At 39.0% G+C, this 26,165-nt stretch overlaps 1 protein-coding gene across 2 annotated transcripts in view; it reads right to left on the reverse strand.

Moving 5' to 3' along the window:
- C13H9orf135 (chromosome 13 C9orf135 homolog) overlaps window positions 1-10,599 on the reverse strand; it is a 75,220-nt gene extending 64,621 nt beyond the window's left edge. For both annotated transcript variants that reach the window (XM_029921156.1, XM_029921155.1), the window contains exon 1: window positions 10,383-10,599. In XM_029921156.1, the coding sequence (XP_029777016.1) occupies window positions 10,383-10,549 (167 nt within the window). In that variant the 5' untranslated portion in view covers window positions 10,550-10,599. The remainder of the gene's footprint in view (window positions 1-10,382) is intronic.
- Between the last annotated feature and the right edge of the window lie 15,566 nt (window positions 10,600-26,165).

Genomic DNA, 26,165 nt, shown 5'->3' on the forward strand with positions numbered 1-26,165 from the left:
CGTAACTTTCTAAGAAAAGTAATTTACTAAAATTGTCCTCAGTAGAGACAGAAAATCTAAATAGACAATTCCTAAAGAAAGAATAGAGAAAGTTGTCAAAGAAAGAAAGAGTTATCTGTCAAACAGGACCAGGCCCAGATGATTTTATTGTAGAAGGAAATTTCTTATCTGTATCTTAATGTTTAGAAGAATGTTTGACATGCCTTGATATCTTCAGTGGTCAGAGATTCAAAGCCATGGATAAGGTCAATAAGACCTATAGTGGATCATGTTACATTCACTACACTCACTTTGACATAAGAGTAAAACAACCATGGGCAGCCTTTCTAGATTATTTATATTTATTATAAAATGGTTTAATATACAAAAAAAACCCATGGAATAGATTAGATCAGATCATATTAGATTTCTCTAAAAAACAATCACACAATATATATACTTCTTTTGAGGTCTAGATAGAAGGCCACAATATGTTAATCTCTAGATTGCCCACATGAAATTTTGGTTGCTTTGCTGGCATGCACCCCTACAAATGAGAGCAGGTGCCACTAAGCTCTGAAAGTTCAGGATTCTTAGACAGTAATGAGTAGAGAATTCCTTTTCTGTGATGGTCACACACCATGGAGTTTTGCTATTCATACCCTTGCTAGGAAGGGCCATATGTAAATTAGCTAACCTGAATGTGTTGGAAGGGCCATATGTAAATTAGCTAACCTGAATGTGTTGGCCGTAGATATATATTAGCTCTGTTGTCCCCACCCATCTGGCTGTAATTATGGATATGTAACTTAGGCAGCACAGAAATAGATGGTTAAATGCTACTAAGATGCTGTGGCCATCCCTAGAACTTAGAGTCACAATTCTTGTAATCACACACTTTACATTACTAGATACTGGTAATTATGCAATAAAAAATGTCCACACCATTACCAAACACTCCAGTGGAAAGGGCAGTAATGCTCTCTGTTGAAAACTAGCTAATGTGCCACCCTTAGCTCTCCATGTGAACCCTAGGAACTACAATGACCTCCTCTAGAAAACGTGACCTGGTCCAGTAGGGCCTAAGTTCCCAGAATACCCTGCTTCCTCTACTCATAGCACAGAACAGTGCACAGTGTTTGCCTGGTCAGGCTTGTCCACTCCTGTCTTATAGGAATCTTGACCTAACTGCCAAACCCCACACCCAGCAGAGTGTCTGCAACATAGCAGTGGCTTAATAAATATATTTTTTAAGCAAATGGTATTTTAAACAAAAATGAGCTATTTAGAAATAAAAACATTTTTAAGTGATTTTTTTTCCAAAAGCTCATTTAATGCTTCTGGCTCCTGGTTGAGCATCTCAGTATTTTTCCAAGTGTTTAAAAAATTCTGACAAGTCGTTCATACATTTTAATTTCAAAACCTTCTTCCTACCACTTTCTATAAAAGAAAGCTACATTTTTTTGTGATAAATAAGTGATAATATGTTAATTCTTCCATTTGATTGAACCTAGAACAATCTGACTGGGAATCTAACATCTTGCCAAAGAAACATGTTCTAATTCTTCTGCCAATTAATTGTTAATGCATCAAAACTTAGTTAAGTCAAAATAAAGAAAATATACTATGTGGCTAATAATTAAATGTAATTGTATTTCAAAGTGAAATAAAGAAAACAGTAGAAAAGATTAGTGTCTAACAAAAACCATAATGCAATATCAGAACTAAAGTTTTCAAAACATTGTAAAAGTATATTTATCTAATGTCTACACAAAGTTTCTGTTTTCTGTCCATTACATCCAAGATCAATTTTTTAAAAGTGTATTGTGTAGGTGCTGGTTGGGTGGGGTGGTGGAAAGTCTAAAGTCAAAGTAACAGGTAATATAGGAAATCCCTAATATATTAATGCATATATTCTAAACTTTTGCTATAAAATGGAGTGTTTGGATTATGGGGTTCATTCTCCACTACAGTAGCTCTCTATAAGATATAGCAGATAGAGTATATATATATATTAGGATAGAATGGAATATAGTAGATATCTATAGGATTTTCAGCTCAGCACCCCTTTCTCTTGGTATTATCCAACTTGTCCCATTGTTACTGGAGAGCTGCCATATTTCCACCTAACCTTACCTATTCAGATGACTCCAAACAGATATTTGGTCCAAGACAGTATATCTAACTTGGAAGTTTTGTATTCAGTACCATAAAATCAACTTTTTTGGTAGGATAAATATAAAGATTCATCAGATATAAATTCCAGAACTTCAGCAGCCATGTTTCCCATAGTTTTCAATAAGATGAAGCAAATACACCAAGAGGAGGAGAGAGGAGAAATTAAATGAGACCTGGTTGCATTTTCATCTTTTATTCTAGTTGTTCTTAAGGTGAGGCTTCACCCTTGTTCTTCTTACCTGGTAATCAACCATTTCATGAATATAATGAGCTGATTCATTGCCTTGTTTCCTTAGGCTTATGCAAGCTGAGTATTTGTCACTTGCAACCAAAAGAAGTCTGACCGGTACATACAGAAAACAGTACCAAGAGGTGGCTTCCCTGGCCAACTCAGAGAAGTTTATCTGCTAATACTAGTCCTAGTGCTGTTAAAAACCTCGAGCCCTGAGCCTGGTGTCAACAGTGTCCATAGACTGAATCTCACCTTATCAAAATGTCACTAGGCTCCACATTCTTCTTATGTCCTCCCTTATTCCCCACACCCTTACCTAGAAAGGGATCATCAGTAAGAAAAAGAAAGTGTGGTGGAAAAGTACTTGTGACTATCTGCAAGAGGAAAGACTTCAGCAGCATTACGATGCGGAGTGGTCTTTGGTGGCTCCCATGGCCCAGGTGGGCGGTGGTCCCAACAGTAAGTAGAGGGTTGGCTCAAACAGAGGGACTTGTCTACAGCAAGGATCTTTCCTAATCTAAGGGTACCCATATGTAGAAATGCCCGTTCCATCATACTCTGCCTTACAAGGGTTCATCTTGCAAGCAAAACGTGCAAGATGTTTTACCTTAGCCACCAATTAAGTTGAGCAAAACCTCACATAAAGGTCAAGGCACAACAATCCTATAACCACTTGTTTTCAGGAAGAAAACTTGGAGTTTCATGAAAGAGAACAGCACCGAAAGAAAAATTCAGTCAGGGCAAAAGGATGCAGTGTGTCCTGGATTTCATCTTAAAAATAGAAAATAAGGTGCTTCCCCCCAAAACTACTACACTGAAGATCATTTGTGGGTATGTGCGTATGTTGAGGAATAAGAATGTAGGACTACATTAAAAATAACTGTGGCGTAGGAGCTACCGTTATAGAACAGAGACAAGAATGAAAGGGTGGTTAAACCGAATGAATGTGAATAACATCATCTTTTTTACCCAACATAAAACTAGCAATTAAAAAGATATTTAAAAAAGACTCATAATAAACCATGAAAAGTGACTCAGACTCCAAAAGAGATGAAACACTGTGCCTACATTCTGATCATTTAGAGAATGTCTGCTTCAGGGAAAAGCTGCAGCAAATGATTCAAATTTTTTAAAGTAATTTTACTTTATTCTTATTATGGACATAATACATGTTCATTATGGAAAATGTAGAAGTGGCAAAGAGGAAAAAGAAGAAGACAAATAATCCATAAATGTACCTACCATCCAGCAATAAGTATTTTGTGTTCTGTGGTGAATGTTCTTTCGATCTCTTTCCAATGTGTATAGACCTACACCTTTAACAAAGGAATTCATCACATCCTGTTTTTTTTTCACTCACTGTAGTGAGACTATATTTTCAAATATTCATATTTTCACTTTTATTTGCTTACCTCGGTAAAATAACCTTTGATCTAATAAATCAAAGGCATTCACATTTGTCTTGGGAAGATTTAAGATTGTTTTGAGAGGAATATGAAGGAAAATAAAGCATGGCTCATTAACTTCTGATTAACCAAATGGAATTTTTGAGTCTTGAGTGAGATATTTTTCTTGAAAGTCAGTCACTGTGGAGAAATAAAAGGTCTAAATTTCTTAAGCTTCTATCAACAAGACTCAGAAGCTCCCAAACACAGCTCAGATAGGGTGACCTTATAATTTAGCTTTTAAAGCAGATCACTTTAGAGAGTGAAAGAAAATGCTTTTAATAATTCTCAGGCCAACAGGAGTAAACTCTCCTGGTCAGAGCACAGCGCGCGCTCTGTCTCTGGGGTATTTGATGGAAGCTGTCAGAGCACCAGCTGCGGGCTGCCATGTTGAGGGATGAGGGGCTGTAACCAGAGTGGCCACAGGATGACCAGCCTAAGTCAGGGGTTGGGGAGGAGTAGAAGCATGACATGGGCATCCGTGGAGCCAGTAAGAGCCAAAGTGGAACCAGAAGCGTAAGCAGAGACATCCGGTCCTCAACAAAGTCTATTGGTCACAAACTCACCAGGAGCAGACTCAGAAGTTGGACGAAGAATGAGGTGAGCAACCTTGGTCTCCTTCCCCACCTCCAAAATAACACACAACCTCAGTTCCTCAAACACACACACACACACACACACACACACACACACACAGGTGCCACTGGGGAAAGAAGAGGCTAGAGGACGAAGGACACAGGAATGGGGGCACTCTTCTGAAAGGGACTATGTTAACTTAAAACAAGCTGTTTAAACTTGAGGAGACTGAGATACCCTTTAGTTGCAACGTTTGAATTTTTTTCCTTGTAACTATCAATTGAAAAGCCATCAGGATCAATTTTAGAAAAAAATGTTACATATGCATCTGATTTGTATGCAAGTTTCTAATTCTGCTATCTACTCGAAGACTATATTTGCATGCTATTGGTCTACTAGAACACCATCTCAAATGGTCACATGATATAATTTAGAATTCTTTTTAAGCAGGAGTTAAGAAATAAAAATATCTCTTTAAAGTGTAAATTCGTTTATCCCTGTATAAACTCAAAATCTTCTTAGTACCTGTCAGTCCCTGATAAGTTAAGCACCGCAACTAGGAAGAGTACAAGTTCAGCTCCATTTTTAATTCTTCACCATTCAAATCAGAAGGAGTACATTATACCCCTTGAAGCTCACTTACACAGAGGTGACCAAACACACTTCAGTGGCATCCTGTTACATCAGGATCGTGGGTGTGAACATTGATTCTGGCTTTATTATGAGTTTGTTCTATCCTGTAGACTGTTTCCCTCTGAACATTTTTACAGCATAAAATAGAGGGTCCCAACCCAGTGTTTTCTGGGTTTCTGTGTGTGTTCATTCTGCCCACTCATTTGTTCATTTCTTTGATGGACGTTAACTGGGCCCCCCGCTGTGTTCCTACACCTTGTCCTGAGGCTTGCTCTTGGCACTTCTCATTATTGGCAAAAAAAAAAAAAAAAAAAAAAAAAAAAAAAAGCCTCTCTAAGGCTCTTCTCTCTTCTCACCAACGTGTATGCTGTGTGCATGGAAACCATATAACCAAACTTACTTAAAATGTGCATAAGATAAGAGTTAATAAGCATTCGATTGAAGGCCTGAGTTAAAGGCCGGAGGACGGAGGCTTGGTGGAGGGAAGCATTGATGTATTCCATAAAAGAGGCAGGCAGCAACATGGGGTTGCTAAAAGGCCTTGCTGGTTTGCCTTTTCATCCCGTTTCGTGAGTGAGTGTCGGAGATGCGAGGAGAGGAGCGCTGGCTAGAGAAGGTCTAGTGTGGCCCTGAGTCGTGTGAAGAGCTCCCAACACGTCCAGGTTAGGCCCTGAGAGAGTCACTGGCTAAGTGCAGGTAGAATGATACAGCGTGTCAGAAAACACACCTCTGGTCTCTTTGTAAGGACACTAACGATATCTAGGGAACTAGGTTCTCCCCTGATTGTGGAATACCTTCAGTGTGCCCTGTTCAGACAGCACAACGGAGTGCAAGTCTGACGACATCACAGAAGGCTCTTTCTTTCCCCAGTCCAAATGATGTTCCGTAGAAATCTGTAAAACTACGAAGTTCCCTACCCCACAATTATCACTGCATTTTATTTTTCTTCCTTCTTTTCCTTTTTCTGTTTTCTTCCTATTATTGGGAGAAGGGTGAGGAAAGGAAAGAATAAAATGCCCAAGCTCCTTACCTAGGGCTTAGGCAGGGAAGAAAAGTAATTGAAATTACATATACATAAAATTAACCTGAGCTCTTAAAACTCTAGGTGTCACCATGGAGACTAGAGCATGAACTGTCTCCATGGAGACTCAAATGATTTTTTAGGCTTTAAGTTATCATCACTTATTACCTGATGTCGATTTGGGCAATGAAGAGATGGGTTAAAATATATACATAACAATATAAGCAGCAGCCTCACAACAGAGAATTTTTATTAAGGGCAAATCTAGTTGTTCTGGCTCTTAGTATTCTGTCATTCCAATGAATGGGAAGACATCCCAAGAAATTTCCCCTCAATTCTGAATTTCTCACGGGACCAGCTCTACATATGCCACAGGAATGAACAGAGAAAACTAATTTCTAGAAAAGGTCTCTCTCCCACAGAAGCATCTGTGTGATGTAAGTAACATGGCTCTGTCCATCACTCCAGCTGTAAGGAAGTGATGGTGCCTAAGCAATGTCCTACTCTAGTCATGGACCAGAGATGGCTTTGAACAACCATTCTGGGTATATCACTTCATCAGGTCTATTATATACAGCTGTTCTTCAGACAGACCTGTATTACAAGCAATAACAAAACACAGGAATCATGCAAATGTTTAAACTATATAAGATGCAAATCAGAATTTTTCTCAGTTACAGACTCTCCTTTGCAAGCCTAGAGACAGTCACTTAATTGGTCAAATACTCAGTTGAAAGCCATCCGAATGGTGTATCATAGACAGTAAGTATTCATTATTAAATAAAAATCACTGATAAAAGATTAAAATTTAATAAAAGTTTTAATATATAACAAGTTAATAGAAAGCAAACAATTATGACCGGAATGCATAAAAACACAATGGTCGACCAGATTGTCCATTTGGAAGTTTATACAATTTGAACTTTACAGAGTTGAGTTTTTTTTTAACACTTTTTTTTATGGGTCTTGGTGACTAGTTGGATATGGGATGAAAATAAGGATGCCAGCAGCACTGCCAGCTCAAAGAAATGCAAATGTTTCTCACATTTTATGATCAGTTCTCATTTTTTGAGGATGCTATGTTTTACAAAGTTGTCGCAAATAATTAGCAAATACTGAACCACTGCTCCTCAGGGAAATAAAGAAGTAGGTGCCTGTGAGCCTCTGTTCACATTTTCATCACCAATCAATATATGACCTGGTTTTGTGTGTGTTTCTGCTTAAATATACCTTATTAAGTATATTTTGCGGATTCATTAACATTGAACTCCCCAGCAACAGCACTATAACCCATGACTGAATGAGGCTTAGGTAACACATATTTTCTCCATCAGGCACATCACAGCCTTCCTGCACTTAAGAACACTAGACAGCACTTCAGTTGTATGGGATCCACATTAACAATGAAATTGCCCATAAAAAGCACAAAAATGCTAAATAGACTGTGGCAGACAAAAACCCCGCTTGTTTACAATTGAGAGCTGAAACAAGAAGGCAGAGTGTCCACACTGTCTGATCTCACCTGGGACCGTTAAGGGAGTACGGGAGAGGGGAGGAAGAGTGACCCCAAAATTCTCTCTCTCTGCGCATGTCCATAAATGACCATGAAAATGCCTGGAGTACTGATTTGGGATTACAAATAAATTTGAGCAACCAGGCAAATTCACAAATACAGAATCTGCAAATAATAAGGGTCAGCTGTATTGGCCAACTGTAGAGAATTGTTTCTATTTCCCTATGATGTTGCTTCTGACTATCCCATTGCACTTGCCTGTGCTCCTCTGTGCACCTGTGGAACTCCTATTCTTCATTCTAAACCTTGCTCAGGAAACTCCCCACACACAAATCTCCCCTCCCTATTACATCGGCTTCTTACATTCATCTCTATTTTGCACAAATCAATTACACTGAATTTGTTAGCATTCTTCTTTATTGATCGATGAAACCCATCGAAGGCCACGACCGTGTCCTAACACGTGCATCTAAGCTTCACTGTGTTTATGACGTGCCAGGCCATATGTTAAAAAGTGCTCCACTTACAATATGTTGAATCTTACAATAATCCTACCACCCTCATTTTACGGTGGCAGAAACAGAGGCCTACAGCAGTCATTTCACTTGCCATTTCACATGTTACAGAGTTGGTACTGGAAGAGAGAGTCCAAGTGTTTATTATATTATCTTAAAAAGTTAGGATTAGCTACCATATATAACTGACCACTGACTAAGTCCAGGCATGGTGTTAAATCCTTTAGCCAAATCAACTCATTGAATCCACTTTATCTCTGTCTCAAACACATAGCAAAGTACATAACACATGAATGTTTCCTGAATTGAATTTATTTCATTTTGTTCCCCAATATTCTTTCTAAAACCAACAGCATGAGAACTCTGCATTTTCAGCAGTGACCAGAATGACTTCCAGTGTTCCTCCACACTTCTCCCCCACCAAATTCCTCATCTCCTTCCCATTCATGTTCTTCTGTGGCCTGGCTATTGATGCCTATGGTGTCCACAAGTCATGGGAGTGCACAAGAAAGAAGCAGCACTGCCCACTGAAAAAGTTCTTTGTCTTTAAGAGTCATTTCTAATAGTGATTTATATTATGACCTCCTCTTCACGGAGTAACAGAATCATGCAAGAGCTAAGTGTTTTGCTTGAGGTCTATGAGGTAAGCCCGGTATGAGGCTAAGAGAGGATTTTCTATTTCCTTATATAGCTTTGGATTCCAAATCTATCTAGCTTCTCATATTGAGTTCAAAATAGGTTGGGGCACCTGGATGGCTCAGTCGGTGAAGCCTCCGACTTCAGTTCAGGTCATGATCTCATGTTTGTGGGTTTGAGCCCTGCGTCGGGGCTCTGTGCTGACAGCTCAGAGCCTGGAGCCTGTTTCCAATTCTGTGTCTCCCTCTCTCTCTGCCCCTCCCCGCTCACACTCTGTCTCTCTCTGTCTCAAAAATAAATAAAACATTAAAAAAATGTTTCTAAATAGGCCGAAAGTCAGTTTTAGGGATGAGAAGTAAAATTAGGGGAGTGGGCTTATAGGAAGGAGGGTAGGCTGTCGAAAGTTTGCACGACAGAAACTGCAAGGCTCACATCCATTACGTGAACGAATGGGATCAAGGAGGGCTTAGCCTTAGGGTTAGAGTCAAGCCAAATCAGTTATCTTTGTCCAAAGGCAAAAGTATAAAGGAGACAATAGTTGAGATTTCTTTTCCGTTGTCTCCACCCTCTGTCTCAGAATATCCCAAATACTCTGAAAGTAATTATTGTCAATAATACAGGAAAATGACCCAAAAGACAAAGTTCTAAATGCCCTAATTCCTAATTTTTTCCCAGTTATCTGTCATGGTTTTGCTATTAGTCACCACAATATTTAATAAAGCAAGACTCTCTAGATGAATTTTAATTCCAAACCCAAAGCAGAAGAAGTAAATCAAACGCCTCCTGGCACCAGGCAAGAACCTCTATGAGTGAAATACCCAGAGAAGGAACTCCCATATTATAGGTAGACAGGGCTCAGCTCCAGTAACTGCAAGAAGAAATAAAATCCTCTGCTGCCAGGCCCTTAAGCTTTTCAAGGGAAGACACAATCCTGAAGGCTTATGTACACTTTCTTAATTTTAAATGTGGACAATTTAAAAGAAAAAAAGAAACACAGTGGACACAAAAAAAACTATGTCCATTTTGGCCTTAGCCAGTGGGAGATGCCAGTTTGTAATCTCTGGCCAGGAGAGTCCTAGTAGGAGATATTTAGGGACCTCTTTCAAATCATCTGGTGTACTTCACTGCCCCCAAGAAATGGTAGCCCTGGAGGCCATCCTCTGAACAGCCACCTCCCTCCTGCTGTCCCCTGGTTTCCTAACGGACCCTTCCTTTTTTGAGTAAGTAGTTCTCTCAGAAATGTGATTTCCAGGCCTCTGCAAAAGGCTTCATCTCCCTCCTCCGTGCGGGTGATCTATGACCTCTGGTAGACAGGAACTGGCTACAGCAGGTCTCAGTGTGTCAGGGCAGCTGGTCTTGGAGGCTTCCCTATCTCCTGCTGCCCCAACTCCCAATGCCCTCCTCCCCATTCCTACCTTGAAGATCTGTTTCCCTCTCTTTGGTCTCCCTTGTCACCTCTCCCAGTTTTTTCACTTGTCTCGTCTTTTCCCTTCCCATGTCTTCCTTTTTCCTTTCTCTGCTCTTCTCTTCCTTTTCTTTTATTTTCTCCTGTTTATTCCAACCTCCCCACCCTTGTCCTCTCTCTATTACTGTCCTTTCCTCTGTTCCCCCATCCCTTCTCCCAGGGGCCGGGAACTGCAGAGAGCTCGCTCACCAAGAATACACCAACACGGGCTTCGAGTACTTCTTGTGATGGGAGCGAAGGGTCAGGGAGCCTTTGCGCTCCAGCAAGTCCGTGGGTCCGAGTTCAAGCCAGTATTGCCTACTGCTGCTACAGTCTTGACAGAAGCTGTCAGAAGTCTCCATGGAGGACCTCCACATTGAGACCTCGGAGGATTTCTTTCTGCACCTACCCTGCTTCCCACGCCAGCACCGACCAAGATTCGGCGTCTCTCATCTCCTGAGCAACCTGGGGCGGGGTCAATGGAGAGGGCGGGGCCAGTGGAGGGGCGGATCCCTTAAATCTAACAGCCCTCCTTTCCAAGACACTGTAGCTACTGATTAGAAAGAAACTACATTTCCCAGAATGCAATGAGAGGAGCGGACCGGCTGCAGGGAGCTCGGGGGGCAAGTTCTCGGCATTCTGGGATCTGAAGTTTCGCTCGCCCTCCCGCCTAATCCTCTGAGTGGCTGGCGGACTTAACAAGGATCTGCGAAGTCAGTTAGGGGCTAAGGGGACTTGAGTCCAGAGCCCTCTGCTCCTGCAGATTCTACTTACAAGCATGTAAAGTTCAACCAAAAGGGAGCAAGGGAACCCACCCCTCAAACCCTAAAATATGTCATTTATATTCAGATTTTCTGAGGAGGAGGAGGAGCGGAATCATTCAGCCCATCAGCTACAAAGTCTGAGGATGAAAAGGCCTTGATGACTCCAGTTTCAGCTACTCTCAACCAAGAAAGTAACCAAGAGTTTCTTCGAGGGGACGGGAGGAGGGGGGCAGTGTTGGGTGTTGGGGAGGAATAATGTATGGGACCTAGGAGAGGGCAGGGTGGACAGAAGAATCTGAGGTCCTTCTGAGATCCAACCTCTAGGTACAGCTTAGGGCTCTGGGGCATTCAGCTCCCCAAGACCTGCCAGTTCTCATTTTAACATCTGATATGTTGTGACAACACAAATTCAGCACATTATTGTGTTGTTTATAGGTGAGAAGTATTCAAAATGATTACCTATGGCATTGCCTTTGAGAAATGACTGGATAGCTGTCTTACAGAGGGAAGATGCTTATTTCTTCTGTGGCTTTCCAAGAGAGGAATATTTAACACACTAGAATTCTTCCCAACTCAGGGCATTATTATGAGCATCATAAGGGCATTAGCGGACTTAATCATGGCCATCCCTTGGACCTGGCGTGTGTTTAATACATAGCATCACTTCAGAGTATTGAGAGAACAAATGAATGAATTTTATGTTTGAGTACTTTAGATTCACCTGGGCTTCCATAAATTTCAGAAGAGACTCACTTTAAGAAGACCACATGTACACAAAAATTCAAACTTAAAAACACAAATTAAGAGATATTTCACAATACAAATGGATTCGATAGTTTGAAAAAAGATTTATTATAGCACTCCTGTAAATAGTAAAGTGCCCTCCTGGATCAGTTTTCACAAACTTGATTACACACAACTACTAAGTGCTTCTCTGTGGCCTGTGGTACCCTGTGTGGGTGCCTCTGGTATGCTAAGGCGTCTATTTTACTGACAGCCGTAGTTAAGCCATGTTATTTAAAACCAATAAATATCCACTGTCACCACCTAAGTGCTAGTAGAGTACTGAGTGCTATTTTAGCCCTTTTCTTCTTGAAGGAATGAAAAGAAAAATAGAAATTAACTTTAAAAGGGTAAATATGATCCATGTTAAGCTCAATTCTGCCCAAAGCATAGCATATTGCTGTCAATCTAAAAATATTACCATCATTACTATCATCTGGCTTTTTTACTTATGCTTAAAGTATATTTATTTTGCTTATGCTTAAAGTGATGGCAACATCATATATTTGCAGCCAAGATGTCAGGTCGGCAGCCCATTTGGGTCAGAGACAGAGCTGCCCAGAGCCAAGTCCCTTCCGCAGTCCGTGGTTACCACAGAGACTTCAAAGCGTTGCAGTACACCGAGTAGCAGGATGGCCGGAAAATGAAACACATAGAGCTTATTATTTTAGAGCTCCGTACACCAAGCTGACAGCCTAGTTGCTTTTTTGTTATGTTCTTTCCCTTTTATACCAAAGTTACCAGCTTTACTGTCTTCTGTGACTGGTAAACACACTTTCCAACGCCCTTGTGTTGGGATACAGATTGACTCTCCGAGGTCCTCAAGTTCATATTCATTCCATTCTCTTTGCATACACCAGTACATTCTGTGGAATTCTTGCTTTCCTGAGTCCTTATCAATGAAATAAGAGTAGAACGATGTTGATTACAGAGGGGTTTTATGAGAATTATGGAAGATGATATATTGAAAGTGGAACAGTGTCTAATGGATGCTCAGTGCTCAATCCTACTGCTATTACTACATCCAGACTTTGTCTTTATCTCTTGGGAAAAGTACCCTAAAATGTGCTTATTGTTTGCATGGACTTTCCTAACTATATTTTCTGCTTTTCAAGCTTTGTCTGTTTATAAAGTCTTTTTTAATGAATATCTTTTTATTATATTTTAATATGAAACTTAACAGTCTGAATCAGAAAAATGTTGGCAAGATATTTGGACATGTTGCCAGTGATAATGATGGTTTTGTATTCATATGGAATCTTTTCTCTTCAAGACCATTATAAGCTTTATGCTTTTTAAATGTGAAATCGCTGATCTTCAACACATGAGTTATTTGTGTTCTCCTCAAACTTCATCAAACCAATGAAGTGTAGGGATTAAAGCAATGTCTTCGTATTTATATTAACTTTTTTCACCATAATATCCCTGGGGTCAGAAAACTGTAGCTCAGGTGGCTGGTACAGGGCTTTTCTATAGGAAAGTATAGGCAGACCAAGTCGGGAAGTGGGAATCCCATCATGTGAGCCCACCCTAATATAGTTATCAGCTTTATCAGGTAATTTTAAGAAGTTGCCAAGAAGAACTAACCAGAATAGCAAACCTAAAATAGATGTAAATCAGCCAGATGTAAATTGCCACAGAGGCAAACCTATTCACCATCTCCTTTCTCTTCCTGTCTTAATAATCATCTGCTCAATTCCAGACCAGCCCCTGCCCAGGACCTTCCAATCCTATCAGCACCTTCTCCCCCCAACATTAAACCTTCCACCAAATGTCATGCAATTAAACTGAGAAAATAAATAATTCTGTAAGAAAAAGAACTTGTACTATCTCCATGTTTAATCATATAAATCTATTAAAAACTTATTTAAACTATGTAACACTCAAAAGTTTAAAATTAAGATATTTGTGTCCTAATCAAGGATTGATTGTGTAGTATTTTTTTTAATTCTCTAGGAACAGGGAGCTCCTGTCACCCACTCTATACACACCTTGGGGTTCACTTTACAATATTTTATATAAAAAAGTTAGAGTCCACCTCCATGTCACAATGAGGGAGATGAGATGTCTGGTCTTCCCCACGCCCCCCGTGCCCCTTCTTTCGTCATTCTCTCTCCCTCCTTCTCCTTTTCCTTCTAACATGTCTCTTCCCTCTATCCCTTCCTGTTCCATCCTCTACCCCCTCTCTTCTTCCCTCCCCTTCCTTCTCTCTCTCCTCTTTCCTCCCTCCCTGTTTCCTCCTCCTCTTCCTCCTTTGAGAAGTAATAATGGATTTCAGAGTCAGAATCTATTGCTGAGCACCCAAGAGAATCCGGTACAATTCAATTATGTGAAAAAATATGAAAGAAAAATAATAAGATACAGATACCAGGGCCAAAATTTGTTTGAATAAGCTCATGTTTAATGACCCAGGAACTCTCAAAAGAATCAACCACAACAAAACCTTCATTCTTCTTTCCTTTCATTTAAATATTCACAAGAAGCAATGGTCTTTTTAAGAATGAATTTAACCTTGAGTATGATTTCTCTGTGCTTCTAATTTGGGTTGCAAACCTATTACGCATTAACTTGCTCTCAAATTATTATTATTCACTAGTATATTGATTAAATGCTGTCATGCAACAGGCATTATTTCTAGAACTCCTACTATCAGCACAGGGGATTAATTTATTAAATATTCAATGTATAGTATTCTATAATTCAGCATTTCCCTTATTTTCATAGCCAATAAGTGAGATTCTTTGGCAGAATTGTCCATAACTATAATGACAAAATTTCAATGCCCTGGATTAGTAATGACATGCTCTAACATAAATGTAGATTAGGGATTTCTTTAGCATCCTACAAACTGGATATCTTTAATTATTCAAGGACCAAATATCCATTTTCACAAATTATCTAAACCCTTGGTTTCTCCCTTCTCTCCCCTGTGCTGCTTTGGTTTCTTGGCACCTTTACTGTTTGTTGGCAACAAAAATGAGACCATTTAGCTACCAGTTAACCATTATTATGAAAGGAGTGGTACTTGAAATTAAGTTCAATATCATTATGACTTTCTTTGTTCCTCATGCTCTTTAATCTGGATAAAGGAACACTCTCTCCTGGGGAAGGGAGTAAGCTCAGAGAAAAGAAACTGGATTTGGGTTCCTTAAGCTCCTGGTGGTGGTGGACATTTCCCCATGTCCGCAAAAGACCCACCCCAGCTGCACGGTGAGCAGGCTGGTAAGAAATGTACTGAAAGTCTCCCCTCAGGGGCCAGGTTTCTGCAGGACGTTTCTGGCTGTGGAGTACACCAAACACACAGCTGAGGATATCACCAGTCTGGGGTAAAGGTTAGGAGAAGAAGGTCAGAGAAGAAGCTGGAGGACTTCCTGAGCCTTGAAGGACTGTCTGAGTGTTGCATGATTTGAGTTTCTGGTTTTCAGCTGGCATGTCTGTCAGAGGTGTGGTGCTGTTTCCTCTGTTCACTAAATCTTTCTGTAGCATCATGTTGAGGTTGCTTTAAACTAGGGAGGCTGAGGCTATTTCAGGAGAAGGATCTTTCTTTTTAAGATCATTTATTTGTTTTGAGAGAGAGCAAAAGAGAGAGAGAGCATGAATGCAACAGAGGAAGGACCGAGAAAGGAAGAGAGAGAATGCCAAGTAGGCTCTGTGGTGTCAGTGCAGAGCCTGATGTGGGGCTTGATCCCACAAACCATGAAATCATGAACCTAGCCGCAATCAAGATTTGGGTGCTCAACTGACTGAGCCACCCAGGTGTCCCAAAGATCATTTTTTAAAGGGCCAGGAGGGAACTAAAAGCAAGTGCAATAACATTAAAAATAATAATAATAATAAAGGAAGTGAACTGAGAGTAAGGATTTTCAAGACCAGAGAGGCATTTACTTTTTTGGCACCCATATTATGACCACTTAGTACAGTCAACACTTAAATAACTCAGTTTTGAACTGCAGACATCCATTTATGTGAGGGATTTTTTCAATTAATATATTGGAAAAGTTTGTGGAGATTTATGACAATGTGAAAAACTCGCAAACTGTGTAACCTAGAAATAGCCCCCCAAATTAAGAAAACAGTCGTACGCCTGAATGCATAAAATGTAGGTAGATGCTAGTCTCCTTTGTCATTTACTGCCATAAAGTACACGAGTCTGCTATAGAAAAGTTAAAATATATCAAAGCTTGTGGACACACAGAGCATTCGTGGTGCCATTTGTGGTAGAAAGAAATATAAGCAAATGTAAAAATGCGATATGAAGTCATAACTGCAGAACATAAACTGTAGTGCATACTGTACTGTGGTGATAATTTGGTAGCCACTTCCTGTTGCTCCTGCAGTGAGTTCAAGTGCTCGGAGTACCCTGTTGAAACGCCCTGTGACACTAATCATCTCCCCCTTGAGCAGTGCGGCTCTCGAGTAAACTGTGCATTGCAGTAAAAAGCAGTAGCTCACAGTTCTCAAATATTTTTCACTGAGTTTAGCACAACATCATAAACCTTGAATGACACCATGGGACCCATAGGAAGTGCCACTAGTGATGCTGGAAGTGCTCCCAAACAGTCACGACATTACAGGAGAAACATGATTCACTTGCGAGGGCTATGGGTTGAGGTCTGCAGCTGCGGTTGCCTGCCATCTCAAGATAAATGAACCCAGCATAAGCGCAATTGTTAAAGGGAAAAAAAGCAAATTTGTGAAGCTGCCATTGCAGCAGTGCCAACAGGCACAAAAACCTTACACTTTCTGTGAAATACCTTTTTATGTCATACTGAAAATGGAGCTTTTATATGGGTGTAGGATGGCTATGAGAAAGCCATACCTGTCAACACTAATATGATTCATGAAAAAGCAAAGTCATTCTATGACAACTTAGACCAGAAGGAAAGTGAAGGATCTAAAGCTAGAAAATTTAATGCCAGCAAAGGATGGTTTGATAATTTTAAAAAGATTTGGTTTTAGCGGCACTTGGCTAGCTCAGTTGGTGGAGCATGGGACTCTTGATTTGGGGCTTTAAGTTCAAGTCCCATGTTGGGTATAGAGATTATTTAAAAAATTAAAATCTTAAAAAAAAAAAGGTTTCACCTTAAAAATTGTTAAGATACCAGGAGAGGAAGCTTCTGCCAACCAAGAGGCTGGAAACAAGTTCCCAGACACCATAGAGAAAATCACTGAGGAAGGATACCTGCCTAAACAGTTTTAGTGCAGAAGAAAGTGCCCTATTCTGGGGGGAAATGTATAAAAGCTAACACCAGGATTTAAGGCCAGCAAAGAGAGGCTGACTCTACTGTTTTCTGTAAATGCAGTCGGGTTTATGATCAGGACTACCCTAATCTCTAAGGCTGCTAGCCCCTGAGTCTTGAAGAGAAAAAATAAACACCAGCCTCCAGTCTTTGGGTTGTACAAAAAGGCAGCTGGAAAACAAGATCCCTTTTTTCTGGATAAGTTCCATTGTGATGCTTTGTCCCTGCAGTGAGGAAGTACCTTGCCAGTTAGGGACTACCTTTTAATGTTCTTTTGATATTGGACAATGCCCCTGATGACCCAGAATCCCATGAGCTCACCATGGAAGGTGTCAGAGTAGTTTACTTGCCCCCAAACACAACGTCTCTCATTCACCGTAGATCGGGGTATCCTAAGGACCTTTAAGGCTCGTTATATACTCTGTAGGAAAAGGAGTCAATGTTATGAAAGAGGACTCTGAGAACATCAACAAAGTCTGGAAAGACTACACTGTTGCAAATGCCATTATTGTTGGAAGAAAAAACCAGGAAAGATGTCGAGCCCAAAACAACAAATTCCTGCTGGAGATCTTGTGCATGTCTTCACAGGATTCATGACAGAGCCAATCAAGGGTGTCTAACCCTAACTCCCCCTACCCCCCCTCTCATTGTCCAAGGGTCAGCTGTAATTGCTTTCGTATAAATTAGGTGTGATTCTCCAAGTAACACTAATAATTTCTAGTTAAAGTTTCCCTAATTATAGGAACTCAGCTATACAGTTTTGATGACAAATGACGGAAAGCCAAATCAAACTAGTTAGAACAGAAAGAGGAATTTTTGTACTCATGCAGCTGGAAATTCTAGGGGCAATTCTGGCCTCAAGCACATCTGAATCCCAGGGGTTGATGATATCTTAGGATGCTATTTCACTATTTCTTGGTTCTGTTTTCCCTCTTGGGTTAGCTTATTCTCAGGCAAGCTCCCCAGATGGCTACCAACTTACATTACTCCCCAACTCTCTCACCACATAAAGTGTTTCCCTTTCCTCTAGCTCTAATAGAAGTCCTAAATGCTGACTGGCTTGACTTCCTCATGTGATTGTTCTGAAGCCACCAGGGCAAGGCGCAGGGTTGCTGTAGTATGCTCCCCAGCTTCATGTGTGTCATAGGCTCCCCTCCTGGGTGAGGTCTGCCCTTTCTGACTAATCTAGACTGAAAGTATGGGATTGGACTAAAGGGAAAAACAGATTGCTATTCCAAAATTAGTGGGAAAGCATGCCTGGTAGGCAAAAACAACAGATACCCACTGTAGACAGTAATAATAAGACATCTCATCCATATCACTTTATTAAATATTTTTTAATATACTCTCTTACTTGGTCCTTGAAAAATTATGTGGGGAGCATATTGTCATTTCTAAGATGAATAAACTGAATCACACCTATTTAGAAGCAAAGCCTGTCTTATGTTCTTATCTTTAAACCCCAAGGAAGGTTCTCCATTATTAATCTCCTGCAGACAATATATATATGTATTTTTTTCTTTTATTTGCAGGATCCTGGTCTTTAGTAGGATTACAGGATTACGTCCCTGGCTAGGCTTTACCTCTGTAATTTTTTCTCTATCTAAGGCATTAAGTTGTTTGTATGTTGGTTTAGCAATGTTTCCAACATCCTTCCCTTGTTAATTTCCTCAGAAATTATACAATTACATACTCCTAAAGCTTTCATAAAATACAGGCAAATAGTTTGGGTCTCTCACTCATCCCTTTGCTTGTCACTTGGGGTCAAATTTCACTTTTGTCCTGAAGAACATCTGGCTCATATTCTGCCTCTCTCTTGCTCTCACCCTCTCTGAATCTGGATTGGTTCTTCCTTCCCCTTGGGGTGGCTCTACTGTCCCAAGCAGGACTATAGGACTTGAGTCTTTCTTCCTCAGGGCTCTCTTGTCACTCTAGAATCCAGAGAATAAAAGGGGTATCCAGATTTCTAAAACATTTCAACATAAGCTTTTATTCCACAGTGAAAGGTTAAATGTGTTGTTTTCCTTAAAGTGATGATTTTAGAACAAGTGTGATTTTATGTTCATATAAACATAAATAAGAACAAAAATAGCAAGGTCTCAAATATCCTTTATAAAAATATTCAAAAATCCATTTCTGTCAAAAATTAAAGTTTTAATATTAAAGGAAACTGCCCTGAACGTGTATTTTAAATGTAATTCTATAGCTCATGCTGTGTCATCTCTTCTCCTTTACCAGTATCTCTTGTATTTAGTTTAAAATGAACTAAATTTCTATTTCTGACTGAACCTTATTATTATTGAAAAATGCCTCATATTTTCTCCCAGTGTGGATATGTATGAGAAGAATATTTTGTGTAAAAATTAATTGCCTTTTTTTCTTGGCACATTACAAGGAGGACTATTTTGGAAGTAAAACATATTGATTACTCTGATTCACCAATTAGAAAAGTTTCTTCAACACTGTGACAGAAAATTTCCTTCTGTTGTAGTCAGAATGTGAGATAAATGTGTGTTTTTTTCCAGATGGCTATAATTTCTTAGTTTGTATCTAAATTTATAAGAGTCATGGAATAAGCAAGCCTAGACTCTGGCTCCCTGGGACAGCGAAGGTTATTGGGCACAGCCTCTTGGCCGAAGGAGAAGTGTACTCCTGGCCTCTAAAATACTGTTGAGGAGACTTATCCGACCTCTACACGAGCCCAGGAGGACAGAGCTCACACCTCACAAAGGCAGCCCGTCCCAATTCTATAGAAATATAATCCTAAATTCCATCTTATGTAGCGCTAACATGAACCTTCTTGCTAGATGCACCTATAGGTCCTGCTTCTGGAAGATAAAAGATAAGCTTCATTTCTCTCTTGTGAAAAATCTTTTCAGATATCTGAAAAAAGCTAACATGCCTTCTCTGTTCCCAGGTAAACAAAATAAACCAACCCTACATATTTTTCAGGTTTATTTTAGTTGAAGCTCTGGATGTATATCACTTTGATCATGATCTCCTTAAAAACCGCTTCTCAGAAAAGAGCACAATGTTTTACACTCACCAGTGCCAAGTACTGGGGGGGGGGGGTGTTACTATTGTGTCCCATACATTTGATTCTTTGCATTTATTAGCATAACCTAGGCATGGGAGAAAGGAGGAAGGGAGGGCTGAGACAGGATGGAAGAGAGGTACAAAGGGAGGAAGAAAGGGCAAACAACTGAATGTTTTCAGATGGACTGAAACAAGACCAGGGAGAAATATATTCAAAATATATGTATTCCCTGAGGCTAAAACTAGGATCAGAACTACCAACCAGAGACTAAGCTTTGGACCTCTGGCAAGGTAGGAAAACTCATATCAAAGCCTAGGACCTTTGAGGCAACAACTGATGGGGACTGTGAGAAGACAAATGCTCTCTAAGCAAATATCCCCAAGTCACACTCTCAGGATTCCCCAGATTAAACTAACCAAAAGTGAGTTCATAAGATGTTATTGGTAAACATAGAAGGGAATTAGCTAGGATGAGTGAAACCAATAAATAACAGATTTAGGTCCCTCACTACAACCGACCGCCCCAACTCAAATATTTTAATTATTAGATGCAGCATACGAGATGATTCTGAACATAAATTCAAAAAAAAAACCTTGGAATCATAAAATAATCTGATTAAGGGATAAATCACGGTCAAAAATGGTCAGAGAAACTTTTAACATGATCATGGATGCATTGGTCAGCAGTTTCCTCTTTTCATCATGGAAATCTGAAAGCCACAAAAATGTGGAAACAAAATTCACATTTTGGTAAAATTAAGAGACTAAAATAGTTGTAAAGGCAGCTGAGTGGCACTAAGTGGAAAGAAGCCTACAAGCACTGTGGCAGGCAGAATCCTAAAACCCATGACCCCCCCCTCATCTGAGGGAGTATGGATATGATGAATGCAATAGTCACCTGTGATTATGTTACATTACATGACAAATGAGGTTTTACAGATGCAATTAAGAGTTCTAGTCATTGATTTTGAGCTAATTGACAGGGAGATTATCTGGGTGGACCTAATATAATCATGTGAGCCCCTGGAAAGTAGAGTTTTCTGTCTGATGGTGGTAGAGAAAGCCAGATCTAAAACACAAGGCATCCCCTATATCATACATAACTTCCTATGTTAATTGGAATGAAAAACCTAAAAAGTCAAAACCAAAACCAAACAAAAAACCAAATCCAGAAGCATTCAAGGTACTGTAACTGGCTTTGATGATGGAGGGGCTGTGTGAAAAATGAGAGTGGCCACAAGGAGCCTTAAGAGTGCTGTGCCCCCGACAGCCAGTAGGAAAACGGACACCCCTGTCATACAATTGTAGGGAAATGAATTCTGTCAACAGGAGGAGCCTGGAAATGATTTCTTCCATGGAGACTTCAGAGAAGAGCCCAGTCTAGCTGACACCTTGATCTTGTGAGGCCTGTGAGACTCTAATTACTGACCCCCACGAAGCCTGCCCCACTTCTGACCTATATAACTATGAGCTAAAAAATGTTTTAAGCCATTGAATTTGTGGTCATTTGTTATGAAAACTAAAGTTATAGAAAACTAAAATAAGTGATATTTTAGAAAGTACTATTTTTCTTTTTTTTAAGTTATTATTTAAAACTTATTTATTCCAGTGACATACAGTATAATATTAGTTTTAGATGTAGAATTTACTTATTCAGTACTTAACATACAATACCTGGTGCTCAACATAAGTGCTCTCCTTAATCTCCATCATGTATTTAATCCATTCTTCTACCCACTTCCCTTCTGGTAACCATCAGCTTGTTCCCTATAGTTAAGGGTTTGTTTCAGATAATTCATATGAGTGAAACCATATGATATTTGTTTTTTTCTCACTGACTTATTTAGCTTAGCATAATACTTATTAGCTCCATCCATGTTGTTGCAAATGGCAAGATTTCATTTTTTATGGCCAATATTCCAGTGTGTGTGTGTGTGTGTGTGTGTGTGTGTGTGTGTGCGCGCGCGCGCACGTGTGCATGCACAATGGAATATGTGTATATATACACGATACACATATCACATCTTTATCAGTTCATCAGTGGATGGACATTTGGGCTCCTTCCAAAATTTGGCTATTGCTGATAATGCTACTAAAAACATCAGGGTACATGTATCTTTTCAAATTAATATTTTTGTATCTTTTTGGTAAATACCTAGTAGTGTAATTGCTGGATTATAAGATAGCTCTGTTTTTAATTTTTTGAGAAACTTCCATACTATTTTCCAGAGAGGCTATGCCAGTTTGCATTCCCACCAACAGTATAAGAGGGTTCCCCTTTCTCCACATCCTCAACAACAACTGTTGTTTTCTGTGTTGTTAATTTTGGCTTTTCCGACAGTGTGAGGTGTTATATCATTGTAGTTTTTATTTATTAAAAAAATTTTTTTAATACTTTTTATTTATTTATGAGAGAGAGAGAGACAGTGCGATCAGGGGAGGGTCAGAGAGAGAGGGAGACTCAGAATCTGAAGCAGGCTCCAGGCTCTGAGCTAGCTGTCAGCACAGAGCCTGACACGGGGCTCGAACCCTTGAACCGTGAGATCATGACCTGAGCGAGCTGGGTACTTAACTCACTGAGCCACTCAGGCGCCCCTGTAGTTTTTATTTCTTTCTTTCATGATGAGTGATGTTGAGTATCTTTTCATATGACCATCTGTTGAGTATCTTTTCTTGTCCATCTGTATTTCTTCTTTGGAAAAACGTCTATTCATGTTTTCCACCCATTTTTTAAAACTGGATTATTTGCTTTTTGGGTGTTGAGTTTGACAAGTTCTTTATATATTTTGGATACTAACCCTTCATCAGCTATATCATTTGTAAATATCCTCTCCAATTGCATATGTTGCCTTTTTGTTTTGTTGAATGCTTCCTTTGCCATGTAGAAGCTTTTTATTTTGATGAAGTCTTAATAGTTTATTTTTGCCTTTATTTCCCTTGCCTCAGGAAACATATCTAGAAATATGTTGTGGTAGCCAATACCACAGAAATTACTGACAGTGCTCTTTTCTAGCATTTTTATGGTTTCAGGTCTCATATTTAAGTCTTTAATCCATTTTGAGTTTATTTTTGCATATGGTGTAAGAAAGTGATCCAGTTTCATTCTTTTGCAAGTTGCTGTCCAGTTTTCCCAGCAACATTTGTTGAAGAGACTGTCTTTTACCCATTGTCTATCCTTTCCTCCTTTATTTAATATTAGTTGACCATATAGTTGTGGGTTTGTTTCTGGGTCTTCCATTCTGTTCTATTGCTCTATGGGTCTATCTTTGTGCCAGAACCATAGTCTTGATTGCTACAGCTTGTAATAGAACTTGAAATCTGGAATTGTGATGCCTCCAGCTTTACTTTTCTTTTTCAAGATTGCTTTGGCTATTTGGGGTCTTTTGTAGTTCCCTACAAATTTTAGGATTGTGTGTTGTAGCTCTATGAAAATAAAATGTTATTGGTATTTTAACCAGGATTGCATTAAATGTACATATTGCTTTGGGAAATATATTTTAACAATATTTGTTATTATTAACAATATTCTAACAATATTTGTTCTTCTGATCCATTAGCATGGAATATTTTTCTGTTTGTGTCATCTGCAATCTCTTTCATCAGTGTTTTACAGTTTTCAGAGTACAGATCTTTAACCTCTTTGGTTAGATGTATTCCTATGTATCTTAAGGTTTTTGATGCAATTATAAATGGGATTAATTCCTTGATTTCTCTTTCTCTTGCTTTATTATTAGTGTATACAAATGCAACAGATTTCTGCACATTGATTTTGTATCCTGTGACTTTACTGAATCTGTGTATCAGTTCTAGCAAATTTTCTTGGTGGAGTCTTTCAGGTTTTCCAGATAGAGTATAGACAGCATCATGTTATTGGCAAATAATCATCCCCACTGAGGATGATACAGCCGCATTTTTTTATATGGCCTTCATTATGTTGAGGTATGTTCCCTCTAACCCTACTTTGTTAAGGGATTTTATCATGAATGGATGGTGTGCTTTGTCAAATGCTTTTTCTGCATCTACTGAAGGAATCATATGATTCTTATCCTTTCTTTTATAATGTGTTATATCACATTGATTGATTTGTGAATATTGAACCACTCTTGCAGCCCAGGAATAAATCCCACTTGATCATGGTGAATGATTCTTTTAACATAGTGTTGGTTTGCAAGTATTTTATTGAGAATTCTTGCATTCTGTGTTCATCAGGGATATTGGCCTGTCTCTTTTCAGTGGAATCTTTATCTAGTTTTGGAATGAGGACAGTACTGGCCTCATGGAATGAATTTGGAAGTTTTCATTCCATTTCTTTCTTTCTTTTTTTTTTTAAATAGTTTCAGAAGGACAGGTATTAACTCTTCCTCAAATATTTGGTAGAAGTCACCCGTGAAGCCATCTGGCCCTGGACTTCGGTTTCTTGGGAGATTTTCAATCACTAATTCAGTCTCTTTGCTGCCTATTAGTCTGTTCAAGTTTTCTATTTCTTCCTGTTTCAGTTTTGGTAATTTATGTTTCTAGGGAATTATTCATTTCTTCCATGCTGTCCAATTTGTTGGCATGTAGTTTTTCATAACATTGTTAGATAATTATACTTTTGTGATGTTGGTTGTTATTTATCCTCTCTCACAAGTGATTTTATTTATTTGGGTCCTTTCTCTTTTCTTTTTGATAAGTCTGGGTAGGGGTTTATCAATTTTATTAATTTTTTCAAAGAACTAGTTTCTGGTTTCATTGATTTGTTCTATTGTTTTTTTAGTTTTATATAATTTATTTCTGCTCTATGTATCATAAGCTTTATTATTTCCCCTCTTCTACTGGCTGTCGAGTTCTTTAGTGTTTCTTTTCTAGCTTCTTTAGGTGTAAGGTTAGGTTTTTCATTCGAGATTTTTTTTCTTGCTTCTTGAGGTAGACCAGCATTGTTATATACTTCCCTCTTATGATTGCTTTTGCTTAATTCCAAAGGTTTTGGACAGTTTTGATTTAATATTCGTTTGTTTCATGTATTTTTAAATTTCTTCTTTGATTTCCTGGTTGACCATTCATTATTCAGTAGCATGTTGTTTGTGGTCTTTCCAAATTTGTGGTCTTTCCAATTTTTTCTTGTGGTTGATTCAAGTATCACAGAGTTGTAGTCAGAATATGCATAGTATGATCTCAGTCTTTTTGTACTTGTTGAGGCCTGATTTGTGACGTAGTATGTAATCTACTGTGAAGAATGTCCCATGTGACTTGAAAAGAATGTGTACTCTGCTGCTTTAAGATGGAATGTTCTGAATATATCTGTTAAGTTCATCTGGTCCAGTGTCATTCAAAGCCACTGCTCCCTTGTTGATTTTCCACTTAGATGATCTGCCCATTGATATAAGTGGGGTGTTAAAGTCCCCTACTTATTATCAATGAGTCCTTTTATGTTTATTGTTTTATATATTTGCATGCTTTCATGTTGGGTGCAAAAATATCAACAATTGTTAGATCTTCTTGTTGGATAGTCCCCTTTATTAGTGCCCTTCTTAATTTCTTGTTACAGTGTTTGGTTTAAAATCTAGTCTGTCTGATATAAGGACTGCTACTCCGGCTTTGATGTATGATAAATGTTTCTTCATCCCCTCACTTTCAATCTGCAGGTGTGTTTAGGTCTACAATAAGTCTTTTGTAGGCAATATATAGATGGATTTTTTTCCCATTCATTCTGACACCTTATGTCTTTTGATAGGAGCATTTCGTCTACTTACATTTAGAGTAATTATTGATGAATACATATTTAGTGCCATTTTATTACTTGTTTTTATAGTTTCTGGAGATTTTCTCTGTTCCTTTATCATCTTTATCGCTTTTGGTCTTTTCTTTCTGCTGAAAGAGTCCGCTTTAATATTTCTTGCAGGGCTGGTTTAGTGGTCACGAACTCCTTTAGTCTTTTGTCTGTGAAACTCTTTGTCTTTCCTTCTATCAGAAAGTTACTATTTTAAAAAATCCCTGGAGATGATGACCGAGATCTTTGGGTACAAAAAATGTCTCTAGTGAGCAACAAATGGGTTGGGAAGGTGAGGTGAATGGTATAAGATGCCCCCCTTATGAATGACATAAGAAGTGAGCAGAAAAGAGGCTCCTAGTTTATAATGTCCAGTGAACCTAGTTCTTATAATCTCTACTAATAGGACTTTTTTTTTAAC

The sequence above is a fragment of the Suricata suricatta genome, chromosome 13, assembly GCF_006229205.1.
Source record: "Suricata suricatta isolate VVHF042 chromosome 13, meerkat_22Aug2017_6uvM2_HiC, whole genome shotgun sequence".
Classification (NCBI taxonomy): Eukaryota; Metazoa; Chordata; class Mammalia; order Carnivora; family Herpestidae; genus Suricata; species Suricata suricatta.